The sequence below is a fragment of the Castanea sativa genome, chromosome 6, assembly GCF_040712315.1.
Source record: "Castanea sativa cultivar Marrone di Chiusa Pesio chromosome 6, ASM4071231v1".
Classification (NCBI taxonomy): Eukaryota; Viridiplantae; Streptophyta; class Magnoliopsida; order Fagales; family Fagaceae; genus Castanea; species Castanea sativa.
Genome location: NC_134018.1, coordinates 3,534,472 through 3,559,345, shown reverse-complemented (window position 1 = coordinate 3,559,345; position 24,874 = coordinate 3,534,472). Strand labels below are relative to the sequence as shown.

The following is a 24,874-nucleotide window of genomic DNA, read 5'->3' as shown; positions in this document are numbered from 1 at the left end:
TAAAAGGAGAGGCCATTCAATTTGAAGGGGTGAAGAGTGAAAGAGTGAAGTCCCAAAGTTTGCTTCTCAAGGCTAACCGTGCTGTCAGTTGTATTGCTTGGCTAGCCACTGTGCTTTGGCCATTGCTTGGAGCTATCAAGAAGAGGCTAATCTAGTTACAATTGTACGGTCATGCTAAGCTAGTAGGATCTCATATATGAAATTTTAAATCCACCAGTATTTTCTCTATATGGATTATGACTTTCAATTGACTCTAGAGTCAAGAATTTTGTCACTACAATTAAAATAGGACTCCATTAACAAAATTAGACAAGTGCCACAAATACAGAAGTTCAAGGAAGATAATTTTTAAAGGAAGCAGAAGTTTTAGGCCTACAAACAAACAAAAAACAATGCTCCTCCCCCAAATACAGAAGTTCAATGAGCCTTTTTGCTAACCAAATCTAACTAAAAGACACATGAAAAACCATAGTAAAAGATAAAAAATTTGCAAAATTAAGTCAATATCTCAATGCATGATCTCTATGGACTTGGAGCGTGGCTGATAAATTCCTATAAACAATCATGCTTCTATCTTCAATTCTATCTTGTTATTCAACATCTTCATAATTTCTTTGATTTCGCACTTTGGGTAATTGTGCCTACATATCAATGTATAACAAATCAGAAATCAATAAAATCAAAGCAAAAAAAATTAATAATTAAATCAACTTTCATCTAATTACCTGTATCAAGTTCAACATATTAGTAAAGTTAGGTGTATTTAAATTTGTCTTGCTATCTTCTTGATACATTTAACAATGAAACAAATAAAAATAAAAGCAAAAAATAAATCAATAAATAAACTTTCATTTAATTACTTGTGTCAAGTTCATCATATTAGTAAAGCCAGATGTATTTAAATTTGTCATGCTATCTTCCTGATACATTTCATAACGAAACAAATAAAAATAAAAGCAAAAAATAAATCAATGAATAAACAATGCAAACGGCCTACCTTCTTTATTATTTTTGTAAGTTGTATCAAAGCACACTACATCCCCAAAATATTCATAATCCAACTTCATTCTACCATCTACCCAAAAAATATTTGTAATTAGATCATCAAGGTCAACCTGAATTGCATAAGAAAAATTAAGGTCTTTAGATTGCATTCTTTGAAGATATTCAAGTAAGCCTCCTGTATCCCCGCTTTTCATCTCTTCTGTTCTTTTTGTACGCAAATAATTATTATAGTCCTCAGGAATGAAGCCAAGATTGTCAAGTCCACCTACCCTTCTTGCCATTAGTCCTACACTTGCTCTTGGTGCAATTCCAGAACTATCTGCTAATTCAGCCTCAACAGCTTGGGCTGGATTAATGGACCTCTGAGATCTAAGGAATATACGCTTACGAGGAGAAGCTAAGACATGTGTGTGCTCTGACACAAATTTTACCACACAATATTTTTCACTATATCTACAACTAATTTTCATCTCTGCTTTGCAACCACATCTTGTTTCTGGATGATGGCATTTCTGATTTGGACACTTCCCTATTTTGTCTCATTGTATTCCTTTCTCCCAAAGTGTTTCCGGCTTTTACTTTTGTTTTTGTGTGCCATTCCTTTTGTCCTGTGCTGATTTGTTTCAACGGAGAGACTCCTGCTGCAACAAGCAACTTCAATGCTTTTACGTATTGTTCAGTCACACAGTAAGTTCTCTCCTTTTGGCTTAGTGTAAATAAATTTCTTTTTTAAATTTATTTTAAGATTTATAACAACTTTCTTATATACACTTGTGTGAGTTTGTGTCTAAAGTGTGTGTGTATAGGATAAAAAAATTATTAAATATGCTTTGAGTACAACTAGATGAATAGGATAATCACTCTTATATGATAATGGGTTTTACCATTTAAATTAACAGTGAATTTACCACTGCTAACCCCTGGCGTGATGATCACTTCATAAATATTAGTGGTTGTGGGATGTGGAAGGCAAATGCATAGAATTTTATCTTAGATTAAAAAAAAAATTGTGAATTTACTATTCACATGAGTATGAAATATTTAGAGTTTGTTTGGGATCTGTTTATTTTGCTGAAACTAAATTTTTTTTGCTGAAAGTACTGTAGATAAATGTAAAAACTAGCTGAAATAGTACAATGAGATCCATAAATAATACTAAAAAGTGCAGTGAAGCCTATAATTAGTAGCAAAAATAAGCTAAATAATAAAATAAGTTAGCAAAAATAATTTTTGCCAAACACACAATAACTTTACGATGTTGGTAGGAACTCTCCATAAGTTCATGCATTGGTCTAAGTTGGCAAAAGAAACAAGCATTAGTGCACAGTCAAAGGCTGAATCTTCCCCTTTGATTTGTGGTTTAAATTCTTCCCTTGTAACTGTTGAATATTTTTCCTTGGTTTGTGGTTTTGAATCCTCTTACTAATTTGTTGTTTAATTTTACTAGTAATTAATGTATAACTCTGTGTATATAGTTTTCAAAAAAAAAAACTCTATGTATATATATGTACGGATACATTTAAATACAATCACAATTATGCACATATATAAGTTCAAATTATACTTGATATTAGAGTTACGATTTACACATTTTTTAAGCAATGAATTTTTAAAATATGTAATAGTTTATTGAGTTCCAAAAAAAAAAAAAATGTAATAGTTTCTCATTATATTTCTAAGATTCAAATTATTATTATTTTTTTTAAAAACCTACCACCTTAGACTTTCTTATTATCATGATTAGAAATATCCTAATCTTTTCCCCCCCCCCCCCCCCACTAGGCACCGGAGGTGCCATTAGACTAAAGATGTCTTGGCTACCACCTACATTTAGACATAAATTATTAAAAAACATTATATATAAATTGTGGTGAACCCATATGTGAGGTGGTAGACTATTTTGAAATTATTTTAAAATTATTATGAAATATTGTTGTAAACTTGATATTGATGACATGGTGATCACATCCGATGAGGTTATTCAAAAGGATAATGGGATCCCTTCAATTTGATCACATTATTTTTATTCTAAGATGGAAAAGAAAAGAATCTATTTATTCCTAATGCATTTAGAATGCAACTTAACAGTGGGTTATGGTTAATTGATAAAGATTCTTATTGTCAAATCTATTATCAAATCTTTTTTTTTTTTTTTTTTTTTTTAAATATTAGTATACTGGGTGGATGTAAACAGTAATTATCATAGAAAATATTTTCGATTTCAAATTCTATAGTATTTGGACATTCATCTATGATCTATCTATATGTAACTTAGCAAATAGTTCATGACTTAAAATATCCACCTTAGTAATGGTGATTATAATTGCCAAAACCATCATGATAATCATCAAATCAGATCATCAATTTTGCAAAAGCTTCTCCTTGTCATCATCATCATAGCTTATATGTGACCTTTGCTGAAATTCAAGAAGTGCCATCGATCTTTGAGATCTAACATACACAACCAAAAGTGAGAAAAGGAAACAAAGAAAAAAAAGAAGAAGACGTACAATCTCTAACAAATTATGAAGTTTTGGCTGCTTAAACCCCCCCCCCCCCCCCCTAAACACACAAGTAAATAATGAAGATCACATTATTATCACGGATTTTGCTAATGTGTGCCCTAAGGGCACACAATAATTAATAATTTTTGGAAATATTTTTTCAAGAATTGAAAATGGTTGCTTGAGAATTTCTTAAAATGAATTATAATTACCACACACTACGTACTCTTGGCGTGATGGTTACTTCACAGTAAGTGTTTATGAGATATGGAGGATAAGAGAGGGGTTCAAGTCTCTAAAAGAGAATTTTACACATATACACTTAGATTAAGTTAGAATATAATTCTATCTCAGATAAAAAAAAAGAAAATTATTAGCAGTAATCTTTTGGTGGATTGATCAATATATTGGAAAAGCCCTCCTTTATGGTTTGGTTTTATTTTAAGTAAATCAATTTTTGAGATTCAAGTGATAGTCTAGTAATAAATAAATCTATTAGATAAGACTAGAGTATAATTCAATCTCAGATCGAAAAAAGAAAAGAAAAGAATTATTAGCAGTCTTGCTTTTGAGTTTGGTTTTATTTTAAGTAAACCAACTTTCGAGATTCAAATGATAGCCTAATAATAAATAATAATGGTATATTTTATGGTATTTCATGTTTGTAGTTCAATTCCTACCTTTCATTCCTCCATTACCTGCCTTTCAAAAAAAAGTAAATTGATTTCCAAATCATTTGGTTTATAAGGGGTCTTCGCAGTACAGTGTGGTGCAGTTTTATGCCATTTTTAGCACTGTATTTTGCGGTGCAATTTAGCCAAAATCATAATCGCACCGCACCTTATTTTTACGATCATATGCGCGGTGCGGCGTGATATTGTTTAGAGTTTAGCCAAAACCATAACCGCACCATACCTCATTTTTGCGATCATATGTGCAATATGGTGTACAAGATGCAATTTGATGATAGTATATTTTTCAAATTTTGGGCTTTTCCTACCTAGCTCAAAATTGATTTCTTTTATTTTGAGCCAAGTTTTAAATTATTGAGCTAGTTTTTCATTATTTTGGCTGGCTTTCCTAATTAACACTTGCTAGGGTTATTAAACTTTTTTTTTTGTTGAAAAAATAGGGTTATTAAACTATTAATAACATATTTAATATTAAAAAAATAAATATATTAATATATAGAGAGGATGTGGTGCGGTTTGTGTAGTTTTCTTATTATAAAACTGTAAATTGCACTGCACCATGCAATGCTGTGCATTTATGCCATTTTGTAGGCAATTTTGATGTTGTTTGGTAAAAACCCCTAGTTTATAATATAGAATTACAATTTACAAGTACCTTAAAAATAATAAAATATAATACTGTATTTTGAAAAGCTGCACATCCTCTTTTAAGGATGAAAAAAACTTTATTTATTTTTTTTGAGGAAGAAGGATGAAAAAAAAAAAACTTGAGAAGACCCTGGTTGAAAGTTGAAACTTGAGACACAGCAAATGGTTATTGAGAAACTTGAATTATATATTTACTGTTTTGGTTTTATCTTACTTTCAGTACTTTTTAAAGTGGAATCTCTTTTTATTTTAATGAGAAATTTTCATATTACCCACTAATTAAATAAAATGTAGAGATTAAAACTCATTATCACTTGCTATTGTATTGGAGGTAAGCCAAATCCGTTTTTCTTGTATGTGCAAGAGTTTATCATATTTTTACATCACAACATTATCTTAGAACAATATCAGATACCATAAGATAAAATTGAATTTTTTTTTTGAGATGAAAACAATAAGATAGAATTGAATTGGCGGGTGAGGTGTTGTTTAGTTTGGCAGTCCTATTAAATGCTACGTGCGAGAGCAGAAGTTAGGGGAGAGTCACACGTTAAGCTCGTATTAAACGTGTTTAGGGTAATTTTTTAGATTTGGATTAATTTCTTTAGTTTTTGTTGCGGAATTTACTGCTTAGAATATGAGCCAACCAATCCTTATCAATCTCTAATAATCAACAATATAAGGAAACCAATTGACAAGATGGAGGGCATTAAGGAATGCAGCCAAGCAAAAAATCGAAAAGCATTTAAGAGAAAAATTAATGAATGCTCTAAGGGAATTTATTTAAGAAATATTTTTAGAAACGTTTTATAGGGGAAAAAATAATTGACTTATTTGACTTTTTTTATATGAAAGTAGTATTAAAACTTTTTAAAAATAGTTAATTAATAAATGCCTTAAAGATATCTATTAACAAGACCCAATATGTAAAGTATTAAAAACATTTAACTACCTGTCAGTATAAGAAACTGATATTTTAATCATATTTTTACACCATTGCATTAAAAAACATTAAAAGCATTTGGCTTTCAGTATCATATAAACCCACTATTTTTTTTTATTATTCACAGCCTGTCATGTAGGACAGTTATAACAAAATGTGTGTGAAAGTACGTAGTAAGCATTATTGTGTCACTAAATTATTTTTCATGTGCATATGGAATTGACATTTCAAGATGGTCTGGTTACATTTTTGCCCTGCCTAATCTCATGCCAAGAAAGCTTCTAATTTGAATGAGCAAGGCAAGAGACACATTTTTTCACGCCTCGTTGAGGCAGTAAGTTGTGAATCGTGATTGGATAAACATCACCTTTATAGGATAATATCCACTTCTTCAATTTCCTCTGATTTTTATTTAAATGAGTATAAGATATGCAGCAATAAAAAATATTTGACGATTCAATAGGAGGGAATCTTATCTTAACTTTCATATAGGCCGATCGTTGACACTACTTTTACTGTACACTAATTACATTAGATCACATCACATCAATTTTGTGAAATAAACTAAAGGGTCACATCTTTACCATTGCCAGCTTCTAATTCCAAAAAGATTGACTAAATGGACCACAGCAACACTTTACTTGGATGTCATAACTCATAAGTCATAATCACTTCATTAGTCCTCCAAATTCAATCTCCAACAATCTCCATTTAAGCTTAGTTAGCTGTCAAGTAGCTATCTCAGAATCTAGTTCTCAACTCAAGAGGTCAAATATCAACCACCCTTTGAAAATGCAATTATTGCCTCCATATATAAATGGCACAGATAATATTTCTTAGTTTTCCTTACTTTCTTTTTTCCTTATTGGTATGCTGAGTATATTCTGGATTCTGTTGAGCATGAATATATATTGAAATGCAAGCAAGATTCATGAATACTCAGAAAGTATATCCAGATGCAAAAATGATTCTGAATGAGATAAATGCTCCTTCTTTTTCGAGCCAGCTTAGTCATATACCTATGTAGTTTCCTTGTTTCTCTAAAAGACCGCCTTTCCAAATAATTTTTTTTTTTTTTACAACACAAATACAAATTTGAGGCTTTAAAATCGCATTATTCACTTAAAAATTTGAAGAAGAATTTTTATTTTGTTTTAATATCTCATTTATACTCTGTAACAACATTACAAGATTGTGTGAGACTTAAAGATCACAAGGGTGGTATATATATAAAGTGCTTTGTGAGTTTGAAAGTGCGTCCAAGGAGAATCTGAGTGAGAGCAATGTCACTTGAGAAGCTTGAATCCATTACTGACGTGACTGGTAACTCTCTCTCTCTCTCTCTCTCTCTCTCATACACACACAATAAGAAAATAGAGTTTCATAGTTCGTGATTCATCATCATTTTATGTCATGAATCATGATTCATGAATGCTACATGTATGCTGGGTATGCAGGCATGAAACCAACCATATTACAGAGAAAATGTTTTTCTGCAATTCATGTAAAATTCATTTCTTTTGGATTTGCCATGTAATTCTATTACATGAGAATCATAGTTTACTCTGGTTTCATGATTCATCACCCTTTTTCTTGTTTGCTATGATTGATGAAAGTTGCATGTATGTTTGGTATGTATGACATTAACTTCAGTACAAAGCATTTTTTTTTAATTGATGAGGATTATTATTATTGATTTATTTTAGTTTTGTTGAGTAATCGTATCTACTATATGTTCTGTTTTTTTTTTCTTCTTATAATGTATTTACTCATTCCTGTACTATCGATAATATTATTGAAAAAAGTTACTTTCTTCATCACAATAGCTCATTATTTAATCTGGTACTGGTATATTCAACATTCAATGAGAAACATAGCGCTGAAATATTATTAAAGTTGACACAAAATATTGTTTTAAACCATAATAACAGAGCAGCTTATTCATTGTTTATATTATCATTCAGTTCTATCCATCTCAATAATTTCATAATGATCTTTTTCATGAAACATTTTATTTCATTGGTTAGATCTTTGTCTTTTACTTTTAATAATTTGGTCATTCTATATAAGCAGGAGATGAAGACCATGATAGCCCAATTGAACAAGTTAGGCTTACAGTTCCTCCAACTGATGACCCAACACTGCCAGCGTTGACATTTCGAACATGGGTTCTTGGATTGATATCATGTGTTTTTCTTGCTTTTGTAAACCAATTTTTCGCGTACCGCCAAAATCAGCTGTCAATTTCGTCCGTCTCAGCACAAATCCTTGTGCTCCCACTAGGGAAGCTAATGGCTGCATATCTTCCATCAAAGCCAATTCGAGTCCCACTCACAAACTGGTCATTCTCCTTGAATCCAGGGCCCTTTAATTTAAAGGAACATGTTTTGATCACCATTTTTGCTAGTTCTGGAGCTGGAGGAGTGTATGCAGTTTATATTGTTGATATTGTCAAGGCTTTCTACCACAGGAAACTCTCTCCAGTTGCAGCCTTTTTCTTATCACAAAGTACTCAGGTATATTTTGGGCTCTGGTTTTCATTTTAATGGCATTATGGTTATAGCCAACTGATCCAGCTTCTCACATGAAGACTGCATGATACTTCTTTGTTCACATTAAGAATATAGGCCACTCTAGTAAAAGGTTGTACCTGTGCACAAAGTTTCAATTTTTTGCGGCCTAGAATAGATAATTGATAGACAGCCTTACCCCCATTTGTTTTGGAGAATATAAGCTACTCTAGTGTGAATAAAAAAATGCCATGACATCAATGTATTGCATAATTGCTTCTTAGAATTTTATTCCTACGACGTCACAGTTTGTAAATGAACTCTTCAGATGCTTGGTTATGGATGGGCTGGACTATTCAGAAAATACCTTGTTGACTCACCTTATATGTGGTGGCCTGCAAACTTGGTCCAAGTCTCTCTATTTAGGTACACAATCCTCTTTTATACGGAGATTGCTTGTGTTAGAAAAATAATTAGTAACTTGTTATGAACCAAGTAGTATGTGAAATGCAGGGCATTGCATGAAAAAGAAAAGAGGCCTAAAGGAGGACATACAAGGCTACAATTCTTCTTCATGGTTTTTGTAGCAAGCTTTGCTTATTACATTGTTCCAAGCTATCTTTTCCCTTCAATATCAGCTCTCTCCTTTGTTTGTTGGATTTGGAAGGACTCAGTCACAGCCCAACAGATTGGTGGAGGGATCAAGGGCCTTGGCGTAGGCTCAATTGGCCTTGACTGGTCCACTGTAGCTGGCTTTTTGGGCACTCCCTTAGCCACACCTTTGTTTGCCATCATCAATATTTTAGTGGGGTTTACTGTGTTTGTCTATGTTATTGTCCCGATTGCTTATTGGAGTAATGCATATGATGCCAAGAAGTTTCCTATATTTTCTTCCCACACTTTTGATCACACTGGACAACCCTACAATATATCCAGAATTCTGAATGAGAAAGCATTTGATATTAATCGTGCAGATTATGACAGTTACAGCAAACTTTATCTAAGTGTGTTCTTCGCTTTTACTTATGGTTTGAGCTTTGCCACTCTAACAGCTACGATTACTCATGTTGCCCTCTTTAATGGAAAGTAAGCTGCTTCTTAACATCTTCCATTCTATCCTGTTGCAAAAGTTCTTTTTAGTAAAAAGCCTTTTCACGATTTTCTTTATCTGGGTAAAACATTGAGCAGAACAATCTGGACACTCTGGAAACAGACAGCAAGTGCAGCAAAAGATAATTATACTGATGTGCACACGAGGTTGATGAAGAAGAACTATAAACAAGTCCCTCAGTGGTGGTTTTATATCATCTTATTTTTAATGTTGGCTCTTGCCATGGTTGCTTGTGAAGGTTTCGGCAAACAGCTGCAACTCCCATGGTGGGGACTATTACTGGCTTGTGGCATTGCGCTGTTTTTTACCTTACCCATTGGCATAATTCAAGCCACAACAAATTCGGTATATAAGCCCAACCATCTTTGTTTTTAATTGATGAAAAAGAACACCAAACATGCATTTGAAATTGATAGAGTTGATTACACACTACATTATTATGCATCTATTTTATGCAGACTACTATTCTCAACAGAATATGTTACTGTTAATGTCATTGCAGCAACCAGGGCTAAACGTGATCACAGAATTGGTGATTGGGTATATTTATCCAGGGAAGCCCCTAGCTAATGTGGCTTTCAAGACCTACGGCTACATTAGCATGTCTCAAGCACTCTCCTTTATTAATGACTTCAAATTAGGCCACTATATGAAAATCCCTCCAAGGGATATGTTCGTTGCGCAGGCAAGTGAATTAGTACCAGTAAAATTTAGATGAATTTTTGCTTACTATCTTCATATAATGACACATTGTGTTGTTCTCAGTTATTTGGAACAGTAGTTGCTTCAAGTACCTACTTTGCCACAGCATGGTGGCTTCTCACAAGTATAAAGAACATATGTGATACATCGTTGTTGCCGGATGGGAGTCCTTGGACATGCCCTGGAGATGATGTTTTCTACAATGCTTCCATTATATGGGGAGTCATAGGTCCACTCAGAATGTTCACAAAATATGGTGTCTACAAAGAGATGAACTATTTCTTTCTCATTGGCTTCTTAGCCCCTATTCCTGGCTGGTATCTCTCACGCAAATACCCCAACATCAAGTGGCTTAAACTTATACACATGCCTATTATCATTGGAGCTACAAGTGGCATGCCACCAACTAGAGCAGTGAACTATTGGGCTTGGGGAGCTGTTGGAATTTTCTTCAATTTCTATGTTTACAGAAATTTTAAGGCATGGTGGGCTAGACATACCTATGTCTTATCTGCTGCTTTAGATGCTGGGGTTGCTTTTTTGGGTGTTGTAATTTTCTTCACTCTTCAATCCAGGGATATAATTGGTCCAGAGTGGTGGGGTCTGGCCAGTGATGATCATTGTCCATTGGCTTCATGCCCTACAGCTCCTGGGGTTAAGATTGAAGGGTGCCCTGTTTTTTGAGATGCTTAAGGTTTATGACTTGGGCACACATCACATTTCAATGTACTCCAATGCCTTATGATCTTGTAGAATTAATTTCCAAATTATTTTTATATATTTATTGTATAAAATTACATCTGTACGTTAAAAATGAAATATTTTAAAATTCTGTAAATCATAATTTCATGAAATAAATCTTGAGGTCATAATGAAAAAAAGTTGATTTTTTAAATATTCCTATTAAATGCTATGTGAAGAGTCATACGTTAAGCTCTTAATTGGGGTAATACTCATTGAATCAATGAAAAATTTTAGATTTGGCTTAATTTCTTTACTTTTTGTAGTGGGATTTACTGTTTAGAATACAAACCAACCAATGCTTCATCAATTTCTAATAAAGAATCATCAATATAAAAGCCAATTGACAAGATGGAGGGCATCAAGGAATTTAGTCAAGCAGAAAATGGTAAAACATTTAAAGCCAATATACTATGAATAAATAGAGAGCTGACTCGTTTCTGATTTCATTCCTCACATGGTATTATTAAATTATTTTTCATGTGCGATATGGAATTGACATTTCCTTTCAGAGTAATACTTAGGTACTCCCGGAGCATAAAGAATTGTGCTTCCTCCTCTCACATTCATGGTGGGGTCCGCTCATTAAATTCATGGTGGGGTCCACCATGAATGTGAGAGGAGGGAGCGCCATTTCACTATACTCCGGGAGTACCTAAGAATTTTCCTTTCAAGAGGCCCTTGATTACATTATTGCCTTTCCTATATTTCATGCCAAGAGTATTGGGCTTTGTAGAGTCTAGTTTATGTTTGATCCGGTTGATGACCCGACCCGACCCGACCCAAATAATATTTTGTGATTTTGGCCCATTGTGAATCTGGTTTTTAGGAGAAAACGTGACTTTGTGATTTGGGTTTGTGTTGAAGTTGGTTTTAGAGAGAGAAAATTGTCTGTAGCCGCACTTTATATTTTTTTCTGATAATAGTGAACTCCTTGCAACTTCGTGGATGTAGGCAAATTGCCGAACCACGTAAATATTGTCTTGTGTGTATGATTATTTTTCTTTGGCGTGTGTTTTTCTCTATATTTTGTTTCTCACAGGTTTAAGAATTCGTAAAAATTACCTACAAAGAGAGCTCCCGTTTTCAACAGGCAATGCAAGAGACACCAATTTTTTCACAACTTGCTAAGGTAGCAAGTTGTGAATGGGAAAGTATATGCTGCATAGATTAGATGCAACATATGTTTTTTTTTGTTGTGAATTGTGATCGGAGAAACATCACTTTTACTTGATAAAATCCCCTCCTTCAATTTCCTCTTATTTTAATTTAGATTTTTATTTATTAGGACATGTTTTTTTTTTTTTGGGGATAGTTGGAGTAGGGTGGGGGGTTTGAACTTTGAACAGTGAATTTCTCCCTTTGAAACATTAGGAGGCAATATTCAATTGAATTACAAGGATATTAACAATAAGACATGATGTGTTTAAATAAAATAAATACCACTTTTCTCACATCTACCTAAAAATGAGAGGATATTGGTCAATTCAAAAGGAGGGGATCCTTTCCAGCTTTGCTCACTTTCACATGGGCTATAATTGACACTATTTTATTATCTCCTAATTACAATAGGTCATGTTTAGCTGTTGTGAATTTTTTTTACCAACAAATTTATTATAATTAAATACGGTCACATCATACCAAGAATCCACGTATTTATTGTAATTTATTGCTTCACTTCACAGTTTGGGCTCTTGGCCAACAATTTCTCTAACATCATAGAATGCCCTCAAAGCCCACATTATTTCCTGACTTCACGGATTGAGCATGAAGTTTGTATTTTCTTTACATCACAAATTAGACTCACGACCTACTATTTTTTCTTCACTTCATGGAATGGGCTCAGAACCCAAATCATATTATTTCATTAATGCTCAAGGACTATCTGGTGAATAATTTGATAATATCACATAATTTCTTATCCTAATTATAGTATCTTCTATTTCATGCATGTTTCCATTACAATGCTTTTGCATCATTTTGTAGAATGTGTAAAGAACCGATGATTAAAAACCATATGGACATTATAAGAATAAGAACATGCTTTAGTTCTGATAGCTAATGAAATCTTGTTAGAAAAAAATTGTTTTCAAATAAAATATTGCATTCATTCAAAAGTGGAAAATACTTGTAAAAGCAATAATTTTCTTTTAACAATTAATATCATGGTGTTTCATTGAAACACCATGATATTTATATATTGATAAACCATAACCACCTATTAAGTCTTTGTTTTTTTTTATTGGTGTAATTCAATAGCAAGGTTTTGTGTATTCCTTCTCTCACTTTAATGTATTTTTTCTGGGCTAAAATGTATTTGGGTACAAATTACTTAAGCCTGATCAAATCGTGGTCAAAGTTGTTCATGAAACTTGTAAATATTCCATTCATTTAAAAGTGGGTTATACTTTTCTCAAAAAGAAGAAGAAGTGGGTTATACTTGTAAATGCAATAATTTACTTTTAATTTAATTAATTCCTGCATGAAACAACATGGTATTTATATATTGATAAACCACAGCCACACCCATAAAACGAGGGATCTCTCCCTTGTAGACCAAGGTACCTACCGCCGTCAATAAAATAATTGCATAGGTGTTATATGTTAACACTTTTTTTTTGTGGAGAAATTGTTATATGTTAACACTTACAGTATTAATTCAGTGTTTTTATTTATTTATTTTTAGATGGATGTTCAAAGAAGACACTATTAAAATTAAAAAGTTCGATTATAAATTTTTTTTAATGGGATTCAATTATAAATTATAATACACACTTTAAGAAATATATAGTTGCTAAAAATATATTAGTTACAGGGATGTCTGTACACAATACTTTCTTTATACTTGTGTGTGTGTGTATATATATATATATATGCAACTTAACTTTACTTTGTTAATTAAATTTAAAATAAAATAAAATAAAATAAATTTTTTTGAAAAACAAAAATAATATAATATTAGATGTGTTTAAACTGTGTCCTTGCTCCTTAGGAGGAGTAAGATGTTGACACCATGAGAAATGAGAAACGAAGGAACGAAAAACAATAAATAGGGGTTTGTGGCTGTGGGTTTCTTTGGCTGCATGGCTGGGCTTTGGTTTGCCACCAATAAATAGGGGTTTTCAGAAAATTTCTAATTGTGTCTATGAGGCTTTGTTTCTGTTGCTTTTTAGTATTGCTTTGTTTCTGTTAATAAGCATATTTACACTCAAAAGCTGTTGGGTTAGTAAGTGAAGGTTCCAATATTAATTAGCTCCTTATTTTTGTTCTTTGTAGGTACTTAACAGGATTATTTAGAATTTTTGTTTTTTTGGCTGCTTTTAGTTCAAGTGAATTCCATGAGGTGATTTTCATGTAAAAAATAGTTGATATGTTCAATAGAAATTGGATGTGCAGTTGACCTCAAGCACTCGCATACCTTTAAATCAGACAATAATGAACTATCATAGCCACTGAGGAAGATGTAATGGATTGTTTGACCACTAGCATTATTGTTAAGTTTTTCTTCTTTCTTTGTGAAAATTCATAGCTGCAAATATTTGAATAATAAATGTTATTAGCTATCATAGTTTACTTACTAAAAAAGGAAAAGAAGCTTCATGGTGAGATGAAGGAGTTTAGTGGTTCAATTGATACTTTAGTAGAATATATTTTGTTCTGCCACAAACAACCAGTTTTTTAATCCTTTTTTTTTGTTATTGTGAAAGCATAGTTATTTGGAAGAAATTAGATCTTTCATGTTGATTCAAGCAGTGTCATATGGATACTTTGATTCGCCTAGAATCAAGAAGCATGAAAAGGATGGAAATGCAAAGAAATTGCCATTATATTATCTTATTTGTTTGGTGCTAAATTAGAATTTGCTTCATGTTGGAAAATTTACAACCTAAAGAAGTTTTTAATTATATTAATTGTACAAGAAAGGATTTGACCTTTGATCTGATGGAGTTCAAGAAAGATTGGATTTTTTTGGATACAACACTTGGGGAGGAAAATGTTAGTAAATCAATGTTAAAATTTTATATTCATCCCTTCTTTTTATTTTGCCATTATTGCTTGCTCAATCTCCCTCATTGATTGGTTCTTATATTCCTTTGTCTTGCTCTAGGAAAAGAAAATAGTGAAGCTTTTGGGTTTTATGTGGATTCCTTTAAAAATGACTCTATGGCTTACTTTTTCTTGATGATTTCGATGTAACTAATGTTGAATATTGTAGTCTTTAAATTTTTTATGCACAAGTCATTAATCAAATTAAGTTGAAAAGACATTTTGAAATTTCCTAATTAGTCAAAATCGATTCTTTAGACAAATTTTTTTTTGAAATTTTTTTGAATATACCTTATCTGTGCTGAATAAAAATTCAGATTATCGTGACTTCTTTGGCGTTCGGATCTTTCTAATAATGACAACAATATTAACAATGCAGCTGATACTTAGCACAAAAGTCAACGGAATTATAGTTTTATGTACTGTCAAGGTCTTCTCCGTAGATGAAAAGGTAGTTTTATTTATATCGTTGATGGTTATGTGGTTTATTTCTGGTGCTAAAAGTTCTTAATTCAATTCCAGGATTTTGGGCATGGTTAGTTTTACTTTATGATTTTTAGTACTTGGGTTGAATGCCATATAATGTGTTTATTTGCGCATCACATAGATAATAAAGGAAAAGTAAATATTGGGGCTTCATTACGTGCTTGTAGCATTTGCATGCATATTTCAAAGATGAATTTTTGTGTCTTAGACCCATATTTGATGTCAGTAAGATCTTAGAAGCACAAAATTAATTTGCATTCATATTTTGGAGATGGATTTTTGTGTCTTAGATCCTAACTTAATATCGCTAAGATTTTAAAAGCATATCATTTAGTTTGAATTTCTATATATGTATTTATGTGTTTGTGTGTGTGAGTCACATTGCTATAGACAAAGAAAGTGTGGGTAGGAATTTCCATTTTGGGTGGAGGATCAATTGGAGCATTTAATTTGGATGATGAGCAATCAAAGGGGAAAGTGAATGGTTCAAATGGAAGCACCAAAACATTACCTCAATGAGTTGCAATGTACTTCACACAAGGACTAAGATGTGAGAAAGTTTCAAGTTATCTACTCAGTAAATGTTTTAAATAGGTGATTACCTCTGGAAGATAATTTTATGTTTTCTAATTGTTTGATTTGTGTTAATTTACAAGATAAAAATGTACTACTATCATCCTATGTTCAAAATGTAATACTAGCTTTCTAATTATTTGTTCATGAGTAATCTATAAACACAGATGTTTTAACATGATATTAATTAGCTCGAACCACATTACATGCCCATGTGTTTCAGATATGTAATGTTTCTTAGTGGCAATTTTATGGATGCTAAAAACATGTTCTATAAGCTTGAATTTACATGTTTCTCAGCAAAAACTACTCAAAGAAGAGATAAATCCTAAACCCGTGTATTGTATGGGTTAGCGACTAATATTATATTATATATAATAAAAGTTGGGCTTAAACGCCGTGGTTGCGCCACGTGGCTTCACCAAATTACAGAAATTTTAATAAATTTTTAGATTTTATGAATAGATATATACATATTTTTTGGATAAACATGACAAATCAAGTAATGAAAGAAAGTATTCTCAGAAAAAAGAAAAAGTAATGAAAGAAAGTAGTATTTGATTTACAACTATAACAGTTGTGCCTATCTAAAATGTTATCAACAAACCCTAAAATCAAAAAATAGATATATATATTTTTTGTCCATATCTTTTTCTCCTATAATTTTTAAGTTGATAAAACTTTTAATTTGATTACAATCTAAATTCTTTGTATAATCCTTTTATTATTAATTTATCTATAATTTCAAAAAAAAAAAAAACAATATTAGAGTATACGTAGAGTAGTTAAACTAAAGTAGTTAAAGTAAAAGAATAGTTAAATAAAGACTCTAAAGTCTAGAGAGAGATCAATTTTAAATCTTTGTTTTTGATAAGGATATAACTTCATAATTTGTTGAAATTTTAATGAGTACGAAATAGCTCCGTGTTGACCGACACTCCACCAGCCAAGATGATGAAAACCCCATACACCAATACGCCACAGCAAATAATGAGTAAATAAAATGTATTTTTTATTATTATTATAAATAATCGCAGCTCCCACGTGCAAAATCCAAATCCCATCATAATGAGAAAGAGATTGTTTATAATATATATAAAGAGAGAAAGAGATTACCGTTGACATATTTTTTAGATAAATATGACAAATCAAGCAATGAAAGAAAGTAGTATTTGATTTACAACTATAACAGTTGTGTCTATCTAAAATGTTATCAACAAACCCTAAAATCAAAAAATAGATATATATTTTTTGTCCATATCTTTTTCTCCTATAATTTTTAAGTTGATAAAAAATTTTAATTTGATTACAATCCAAATTCTTCATATAATCCTTTTATTATTAATTTATCTATAATTTCAAAAAAAAATTTAGAGTATACGTAGAGTACTTAAACTAAAGTAGTTAAAGTAAAAGAATAGTTAAATAAGGACTCTAAAGTCTAGAGAGAGATCAATTTTAAATCTTTGTTTTTGATAAGGATATAACTTCTTAATTTGTTGAAATTTTAATGAGTACGAAACAACTCCATGTTGACACCGACACTCCACGAATAGATATATACATATTTTTTTGGATAAATATGACAAATCAAGCAATGAAAGAAAGTAGTATTTGATTTACAACTAAAACAATTGTGTCTATCTAAAATGTTATCAACAAACTCTAAAATCAAAAAATAGATATATATTTTTGTCCTTATCTTTTTGTCCTATAATTTCTAAGTTGATAAAATTTTTAATTTGATTACAATCCGAATTCTTCATATAATCATTTTATTATTAATTTATCTATAATTCAGGAAAAAAAAATTTAGAGTATACGTAGAGTAGTTAAACTAAAGTAGTTAAAGTAAAAGAACAGTTAAATAAAGACTCTAAAGTCTAGAGAGAGATCAATTTTAAATCTTTATTTTTGATAAGGATATAACTTCTTAATTTGTTGAAATTTTAATGAGTACGAAGCAGCCCCGTATTGACACTGACACTCCACTAGCCAAGATGATGAAAACCTCATATGCTAGTATGCCACAACAGATAATGAGTAAATAAAATGTATTTTTTTTATTATAAATAATCGCAGCTCTCACGTGCAAAATCCAAATCCCATCATAATGAGAAAAAGATTGTTTAATATATATAAAGAGAGAAAGAGATTACCGTTGCCATTTATGGTTTTAATTGACACCATCTTGATCTTGATGAATTTTTTTTTCCTACGTTTATTTTTTTTGGGTGGATAAATTTGCATTTTATGTCATCTTTTTCCTAATAATAAAGTTTTTTAAAAAAAATATTTGAGTTTCACCTAAACTACTTCTTTTTTGTTCATATCTTCTTCATAGCCTAAAATTCCCACTATATATACACAGTTTTTTTGGTGTTTCATTATTTCTACTTATCTACAATTATTTGCTATATTCTTCCTTTCTCCCGTCTGCCCTACCTACAACCTTGCAGGTAGTTTTTTTTTTTTTTTTTTTTCATCAAATTGAATAGATTTTGTGTATTTGTTGCCTTTTTATTATATATACTATGATTTTTATCAATAAGTTTTATAGATAGGCTGAAATTTTATGTTTGCTCACACCTTTTAGTGTTTTTTTTAGAAGTCAATATAGCAAGCAATATTTTTGTATTTTTTAATTTCTTATTACATGATTATTTGTTGTTGACATCAATTTTTTATTATGGATTTAATTTGTTATGGCTTTTGTTTGGTGCTTTGTTCTGTGTAATCTATATTCTTTAATTAAAAGCTAAATTTGTTCTCAAACATGAAATTGAATACGAGAGAATGAGAATGTATATGCTGCATAAATCAAATGCAAGTTGCTAAGGTAGCAAGTTGTGAATGAGAATGTATATGTTGCATAAATCATATGCAACATATGCTTTTTTGTTGTGAATTGTGATCGGAGAAACATCACCTTCACCTGATAAAATCCCCTCCTCCAATTTCCTCTTATTTTGATTTAGATTTTTATTTATTAGGACATGTGGTTTTTTTTTTTTGAGATAGTTGGGGGAGGGGGATTTGAACTTTGAACTTTGAACAGTGAATTTCTCCCTTTGAAACATCAAGAGGCAACATTCAATTGAGCGACAAGGCTCTTAACAATAAGACATGCTATGTTTAAATAAAATAAATACCATTTTTCTTGCATCTACCTAAAAATGGGAGGATATTGGTCAATTCAACAGGAGGGGATCCTTTCCAGCTTTGCTCACTTTCACATGAGCGATAATTGACACTATTTTTATTATGCCGTAATTACAATAGGTCATGTTTAGTTTTTTTTTTTTTAAGATTCAGGTCATGTTTAGTTGTGAAATTTTTTTACCAACGAATTTATTATAATTAAATAGGGTCACATCTTTCCAAGAATCCACATATTTATTGTAATTTATTGCATCACTTCACAGTTTGGGCTCACGGCCAACAATTTCTCTATCATATAATGCCCTCAAAGTCCACATTATTTAATTTATTTCTCAACTTCACGGATTGAGCATGAAGTTTGTATTTTCTTTACAATATAATTTAGACTCTCGACCTACTACTTTTTCTTTCACTTCATGGAATGGGCTCAAAACCCAAATCATATTATTTCATTAATGCTCAAGGACTATATCCGGTGAATAATTTGATAATATCACATAATTTCTTATCCTAATTATAGTATCTTATATTTCATGTTTCCATTACAATGCTTTTGCATCATTTTGTAGAATGTGTAAAGAACCAATTATGAAAAACCATATGGACATTATGAGAATAAGAACATGCTGTAGTTCTGATAGCTAATGGAATGCATCGACGCCTGAATAAAAAATGAGTGTGATCACCTAAGTATAGAGGCTCATTCTGGCTTGAGAACATGTATGGCTTGGTCAATCGGACATGATTAGAAGGCTGAAGCATGGATGGTGAGATCTTGTTAGAAAAGTTGGTTTTCAAATAAAATATTTGCATTCATTCAAAAGTGGGTTATACTTGTAAAAGCAATAATTTTCTTTTAATAATTAATTCATGCATGAAACACCATGATATTTATATATTGATAAACCATAACCACCTATTAAGTCTTTGTTTTTTTTATTGGTTTAATTCAATAGCAAGGTTTTGTGCATTTCTTCTCTCACTTTAATGTATTTTTTCTGGGCTAAAATGTATTTGGGTACAAATTACTTAAGCCTGATCAAATCGTGGTCAAAGCTGTTCATGAAACTTGTAAATATTCCAATCATTCAAAAGTGGGTTATACTTGTAAATGCAATAATTTACTTTTAATAATTAATTCCTGCATGAAACAACATGGTATTTTATATATTGATAAACCATAGCCACCCATATAACGAGGGATCTCTCCTTTGAAGACCAAGGTACCTAGCACCGCTAATATAATTGCATAGGTGTTATATTTCAACACTTACAGTATTAATTAAGAGTTTTTTATTTATTTATTTTTAAATAGATGTTCAAAGAAGACATTATTAAACTTAAAAAGTTCAATTATAAACTATAATACACACTTTAAGAAAAAAATATAGTTGCTAAAAATATATTAGTCTCAGGGATGTCTGTGCACAATGGTTTCTTTATACTTGTGTGTGTGAGTATATATAACTTAGCTTTATTTTGTTAATTAAATTAAAAACCAAATAATATAATTTTGTTTTGAAAACACAAATAATATAATATTAGATGTGTTGAAATTGTGTCTTTACTCCTTACGATCGAGGAGTAAGATGTTGACACCATGAAAAACGAGAAACGAAGGAATGAAAAACGAGAAACGAAGGAATGAAAAACAGACAATCACTATAAAGGAGGTGTTTTTATTTTATTTTATTTAATATTTTATGTAATTTTGATGGTGGTGTTGGCTCTAATACCATATGAAATAACACTGATTATGTTTTTTATGCTTCTCTCTTGAATTCATAGAGAGGATGAACGTGTACAGAATCTACAGATGTTTGTACAAGATTAAGTTTACTTGGAAAGTTTTTCAAATACAAGAAACTGAAGAAAGGTATTGCTTTAAAAAAAAAAAATTATTAGCAATATTAAAAATATCGCTAAGGGAAAAATATTTTATAGAATAGTCTCTCCATAAAATTGTGCTTTGAAAACAATATTTTGGCTAAAATTCCGCTGATGTGGCAGGTGCTAATGGGATAAGTGTCCACCCAAAAGCTGTGTTTCCAAAAAACGACTTTAGTTAACGCTGACACGATTTTAGTGCAAAAAAAAAAAATTGCACTCACAATTTCGGAAACATGAGTTCCACATTGAGATTTGCCTTATCAGCTCTTGTCAACATCAACAAAATTTTAAGAGGATAAAATGAGATTTTTTTTTTTCCTAAAATCCCTAGAGGTATTAGTATAAAATCCTTTGCATATGTTTTTATGCAGGGGCTTGACTCAAAATGATTGTGATCCTAACGATAGAGGCTTATTCTACTTTGTGAATTTGTGCACCACACGGAAAAGTTCAATAAAATATGATTTTATCCACAAAAAATGATTTTCTCTCTCATTTATTTTGTCTATTCATACCAAATTTATATTTTGGTAAGATGTTATTGGAACATTAATATATATAATATAAAAAATTTAAAATCAATTAATAATATATAATAGAATAATGATGCGTAAAGTTATGGAGTCTTAAAAGTTTACGTGAGAAAATAATATGAGGTCAATCAAAAGTCAAACATAGTCTTTTCTCTATTTTTTTATTTTATTTTTATCATTAAACAAAAGTTTTCATTATATATATATATTTATAATAAGTGGTTTATTATTGGTAGGAAATTTGTCATGATTTGTTTTTTGAATAACAGATCATATAATAATATTGGGTCTTACAATTTAAATTTACAATGGGTTCGTTATTATTATTTTTTTTAATACAAGATAGAAATTTTGCTAACAATCAATTTGTGAAAATATTTTCATGGATGTTTTGGGCTCTTTTTAAGACATTTATTAGTAATGAAATACAATATATATGAAAATCATCCTTATTTGGAAAGGGACATAACAAAAATTCACAACAATATATGGCATTCTCAAATTAGCCTATCACTTGCTAGGAACCTAGCAGCTTATCAGGTTGGCACCTCTTGTTGTTTCTAACAGAGATATTTAGGGTTCGTATTGTCTACTCCCAACTATCAATGTATCAAAAAAGGAAAGAAAAAGAGTCTACAAAATTAGACAGCTGAGAAGTGTTACGTTTACAACATTTTCATAACAAATCATAGTTGGTAAGTTGTTATTGATTCTAATTTGAACCTGTCGGACCATGAGTTATGCCATTCCACCTCAAAACCAATTCGTGATGAGGAAGACACACTCAAATCTTTCATGGCATTCGACATCATGCCATGCAGGTCTGTTTTTAGAGTAGTTGTAAGAAGTCAAATTGTGGTCCCCTAACAATCCCTCCTTCACAATGATGCTCTCGTGACTCAAACCCATGACCTTGGCTTTGATACTATTTGTTGGACCATGAGTTGTACCATTCCACCTCAATTGGTGATGAGGAAGACACATTCAAATCTTTTATGGCATTCGATATCACGCCACGCGGGCCTGTTTTTAGAGTAGCTGTAGGGAGTCAAATTGTGGTCCCCCAATAGAACCCATAACTCAAATTACTTTTTTTGCCCACCTAAAATAGTCAATTACAACTTGACACTTAGATTTGTTATGAAAGTGTTTCAAAAATGTTATGAACATAGCATTTTTTTGACAAGTAGACGTAAGCCATTAAAAAAAATTATATATAGATTTTGTTGAACCCATGTGTGAGGTGATAGACCATTTTGAAAATATTGTAAAATTGTTATAAATTTTGTTGTAAACTTGATATTGATGACATGGTGATCACATCAAAGTAAAACTTCTTCTGTTAGAGACGAGTTTATTCAAAAAAGGATAATGAGATCCCCTCAATTTGATCACATTATTATTATTTTTATTATAGAAAATCATATTATTTTATTCTAAAAAGAAAAAAAAAAAGAAAGAAAAGAAGAAGAATTTGTATGATCCTAATGCATTTAAAATATAACTAGCAATGGGTTCTTTTTTTATTTTATTTTTTAAGAACAAGTAAATTTTTTTTTTGAGTAAACAGTAATACTTATTAGAACACACACGAAAATAGTAATAGTAGTGTTTTAAACCAAGTTTATAATACATTACATAACCAGAGTACAACTACAAAATGACCTAACCTTTGTAGTAATAGGTTATAGTTAACTTAATTGATAAAGATCCTTGTTGTCAAAACTATGATCATATCTTATTTTTAATTAAAAAAAATATTGAATGTATTGGCTTGATGTATAGAGAAATTAATATAAAAAAGTCTTCCATTCAAATTCTACTCTATCTATTTATACATCTATCTATATATATGTAACTTAGCAAATAGGTCGTGGACCTAAAATCTCCATCTTAGTAATCATAACATCAATTTTGCAGAAACTTCTCTTGGACACCATCATCGTAGTTTATATGTGCCCTTTGCTTAAATTCAAAAAGTACCAACTATCTTTTTCATCTAACCCACACAACCAAAAGAGAGAAAAGGAAAAGAGAAAAAAAAAGATGTACAATGACTACAATCTCTAACAAATGATGAAGTTTTGGCTGCTTAACACCCTCTCTAAATACACATACAGTAAATAATGAAGATCACATTATTATCACACGTATTTCCTTTACTCTCACACCATATTATGAGATATGATAGTGTAAAAGAAAGGAAAAACAGAGTGAAAAAATCATTCTTTGTAAACATTTGAAGGAACATGAGTACTTCATCATGAGTCCTCACCAAAATGGTACCATCACCACCAACAAAAGAGACAAAAATCATTGTCAGGAGTGACATCATATCTTATCACAATTATGATCTTCACCAAATATTCTATGCACAAAGATTGACAGTGATGAAAACCATCATATCTTGCCCATCTCTCAGCACATTTCTTTTGTCATTGAGGATAAATTTTGACATATCAAATAGCTAGTCATTTTAGAAACCAAATTCCAAGATTTGAGCCACTTCCATTTCCCATGGAACAGGAAAGTGAAAACCTTCAGAAAGTGGGCGTGAAATTGGTGCCATGGGGCAGGTCCACTCTACTATGGGTCTGTTTAGATAGAACTTATTGCTGAAAACTGAAAATACTGTACAAAAATAATTTTTTAATGTGTAAAAATTACTGTTCATTCCAAAAAGTACTGTTTATTGGCCTAAAATCACTGTTCATGGCCAATGAACAGTGACAGATGCGCGTGGAAAAAAAAAAAAAAGTTGAACATGGACGCACGTTTTGCTATCCAAACGCCCTCTATGGAGTATAGAAAAGCTTCGAAGGCCGCAAGACATTTTAATTTGAAATCTTCCTTTTTTTTTTTTTTTTTTTTTATATTTGAAATCTTACAAAAGTTGAGGGATATGGGGGTGATTTGAACGCATGCTTAAGGATAAATCGTAATTTTATTTGTGAAAAACTTGCGTATGGTAGATAAAAAAGTGAAATCCAAAAAAAGTGAAAAAAAGGGGTTAAAGAGTTATATTTCCAAACAGTTTCTTTTCCGCCTTACACACCATAACAATTCTCATACTTTATTGCAATTTTTTTTCCCTCTATAAATGGATTTCGGATTTTTTTTTTAAAGGGCTTTTAGTGCTAAAAGGATACAAAGAAGAAGTGTTTTTTTTTTTTTTTGAGAAACATACACACACGAAAGAGAAAAAATGGTTCTAAAATAAAGGTATACCACAAATTTCATTAAAAAATTATGGTAACTTTTAATAAAAACAGTGTATTAAAAAAAAATAGCCATATTTCACCATAACGTTCAATGATTTACTGGATT

The 24,874-nt window shown here is 31.0% G+C and overlaps 2 protein-coding genes across 2 annotated transcripts; one reads left to right on the top strand and one right to left on the bottom strand.

Annotated features, from left to right (window-relative positions):
• Positions 1–590: 590 nt before the first annotated feature.
• LOC142638788 (protein FAR1-RELATED SEQUENCE 3-like) lies at positions 591–1,475 on the bottom strand. Its single transcript, XM_075812854.1, has 3 exons — positions 1,038–1,475; positions 861–920; positions 591–641 (listed from the first exon to the last, which is right to left on the bottom strand). The coding sequence occupies exons 1-3, from the start codon at positions 1,473–1,475 to the stop codon at positions 591–593; spliced, it is 549 nt and encodes a 182-aa protein (XP_075668969.1).
• A 5,224-nt stretch (positions 1,476–6,699) lies between these two features.
• LOC142641288 (oligopeptide transporter 1-like) lies at positions 6,700–10,862 on the top strand. Its single transcript, XM_075815693.1, has 7 exons — positions 6,700–7,115; positions 7,866–8,308; positions 8,631–8,728; positions 8,816–9,388; positions 9,491–9,758; positions 9,916–10,098; positions 10,179–10,862. Exons 1-7 carry the CDS (start codon positions 7,076–7,078, stop codon positions 10,797–10,799), a joined length of 2,226 nt encoding a protein of 741 aa, XP_075671808.1. The 5' UTR covers positions 6,700–7,075; the 3' UTR covers positions 10,800–10,862.
• The last annotated feature ends 14,012 nt before the right edge of the window (positions 10,863–24,874 follow it).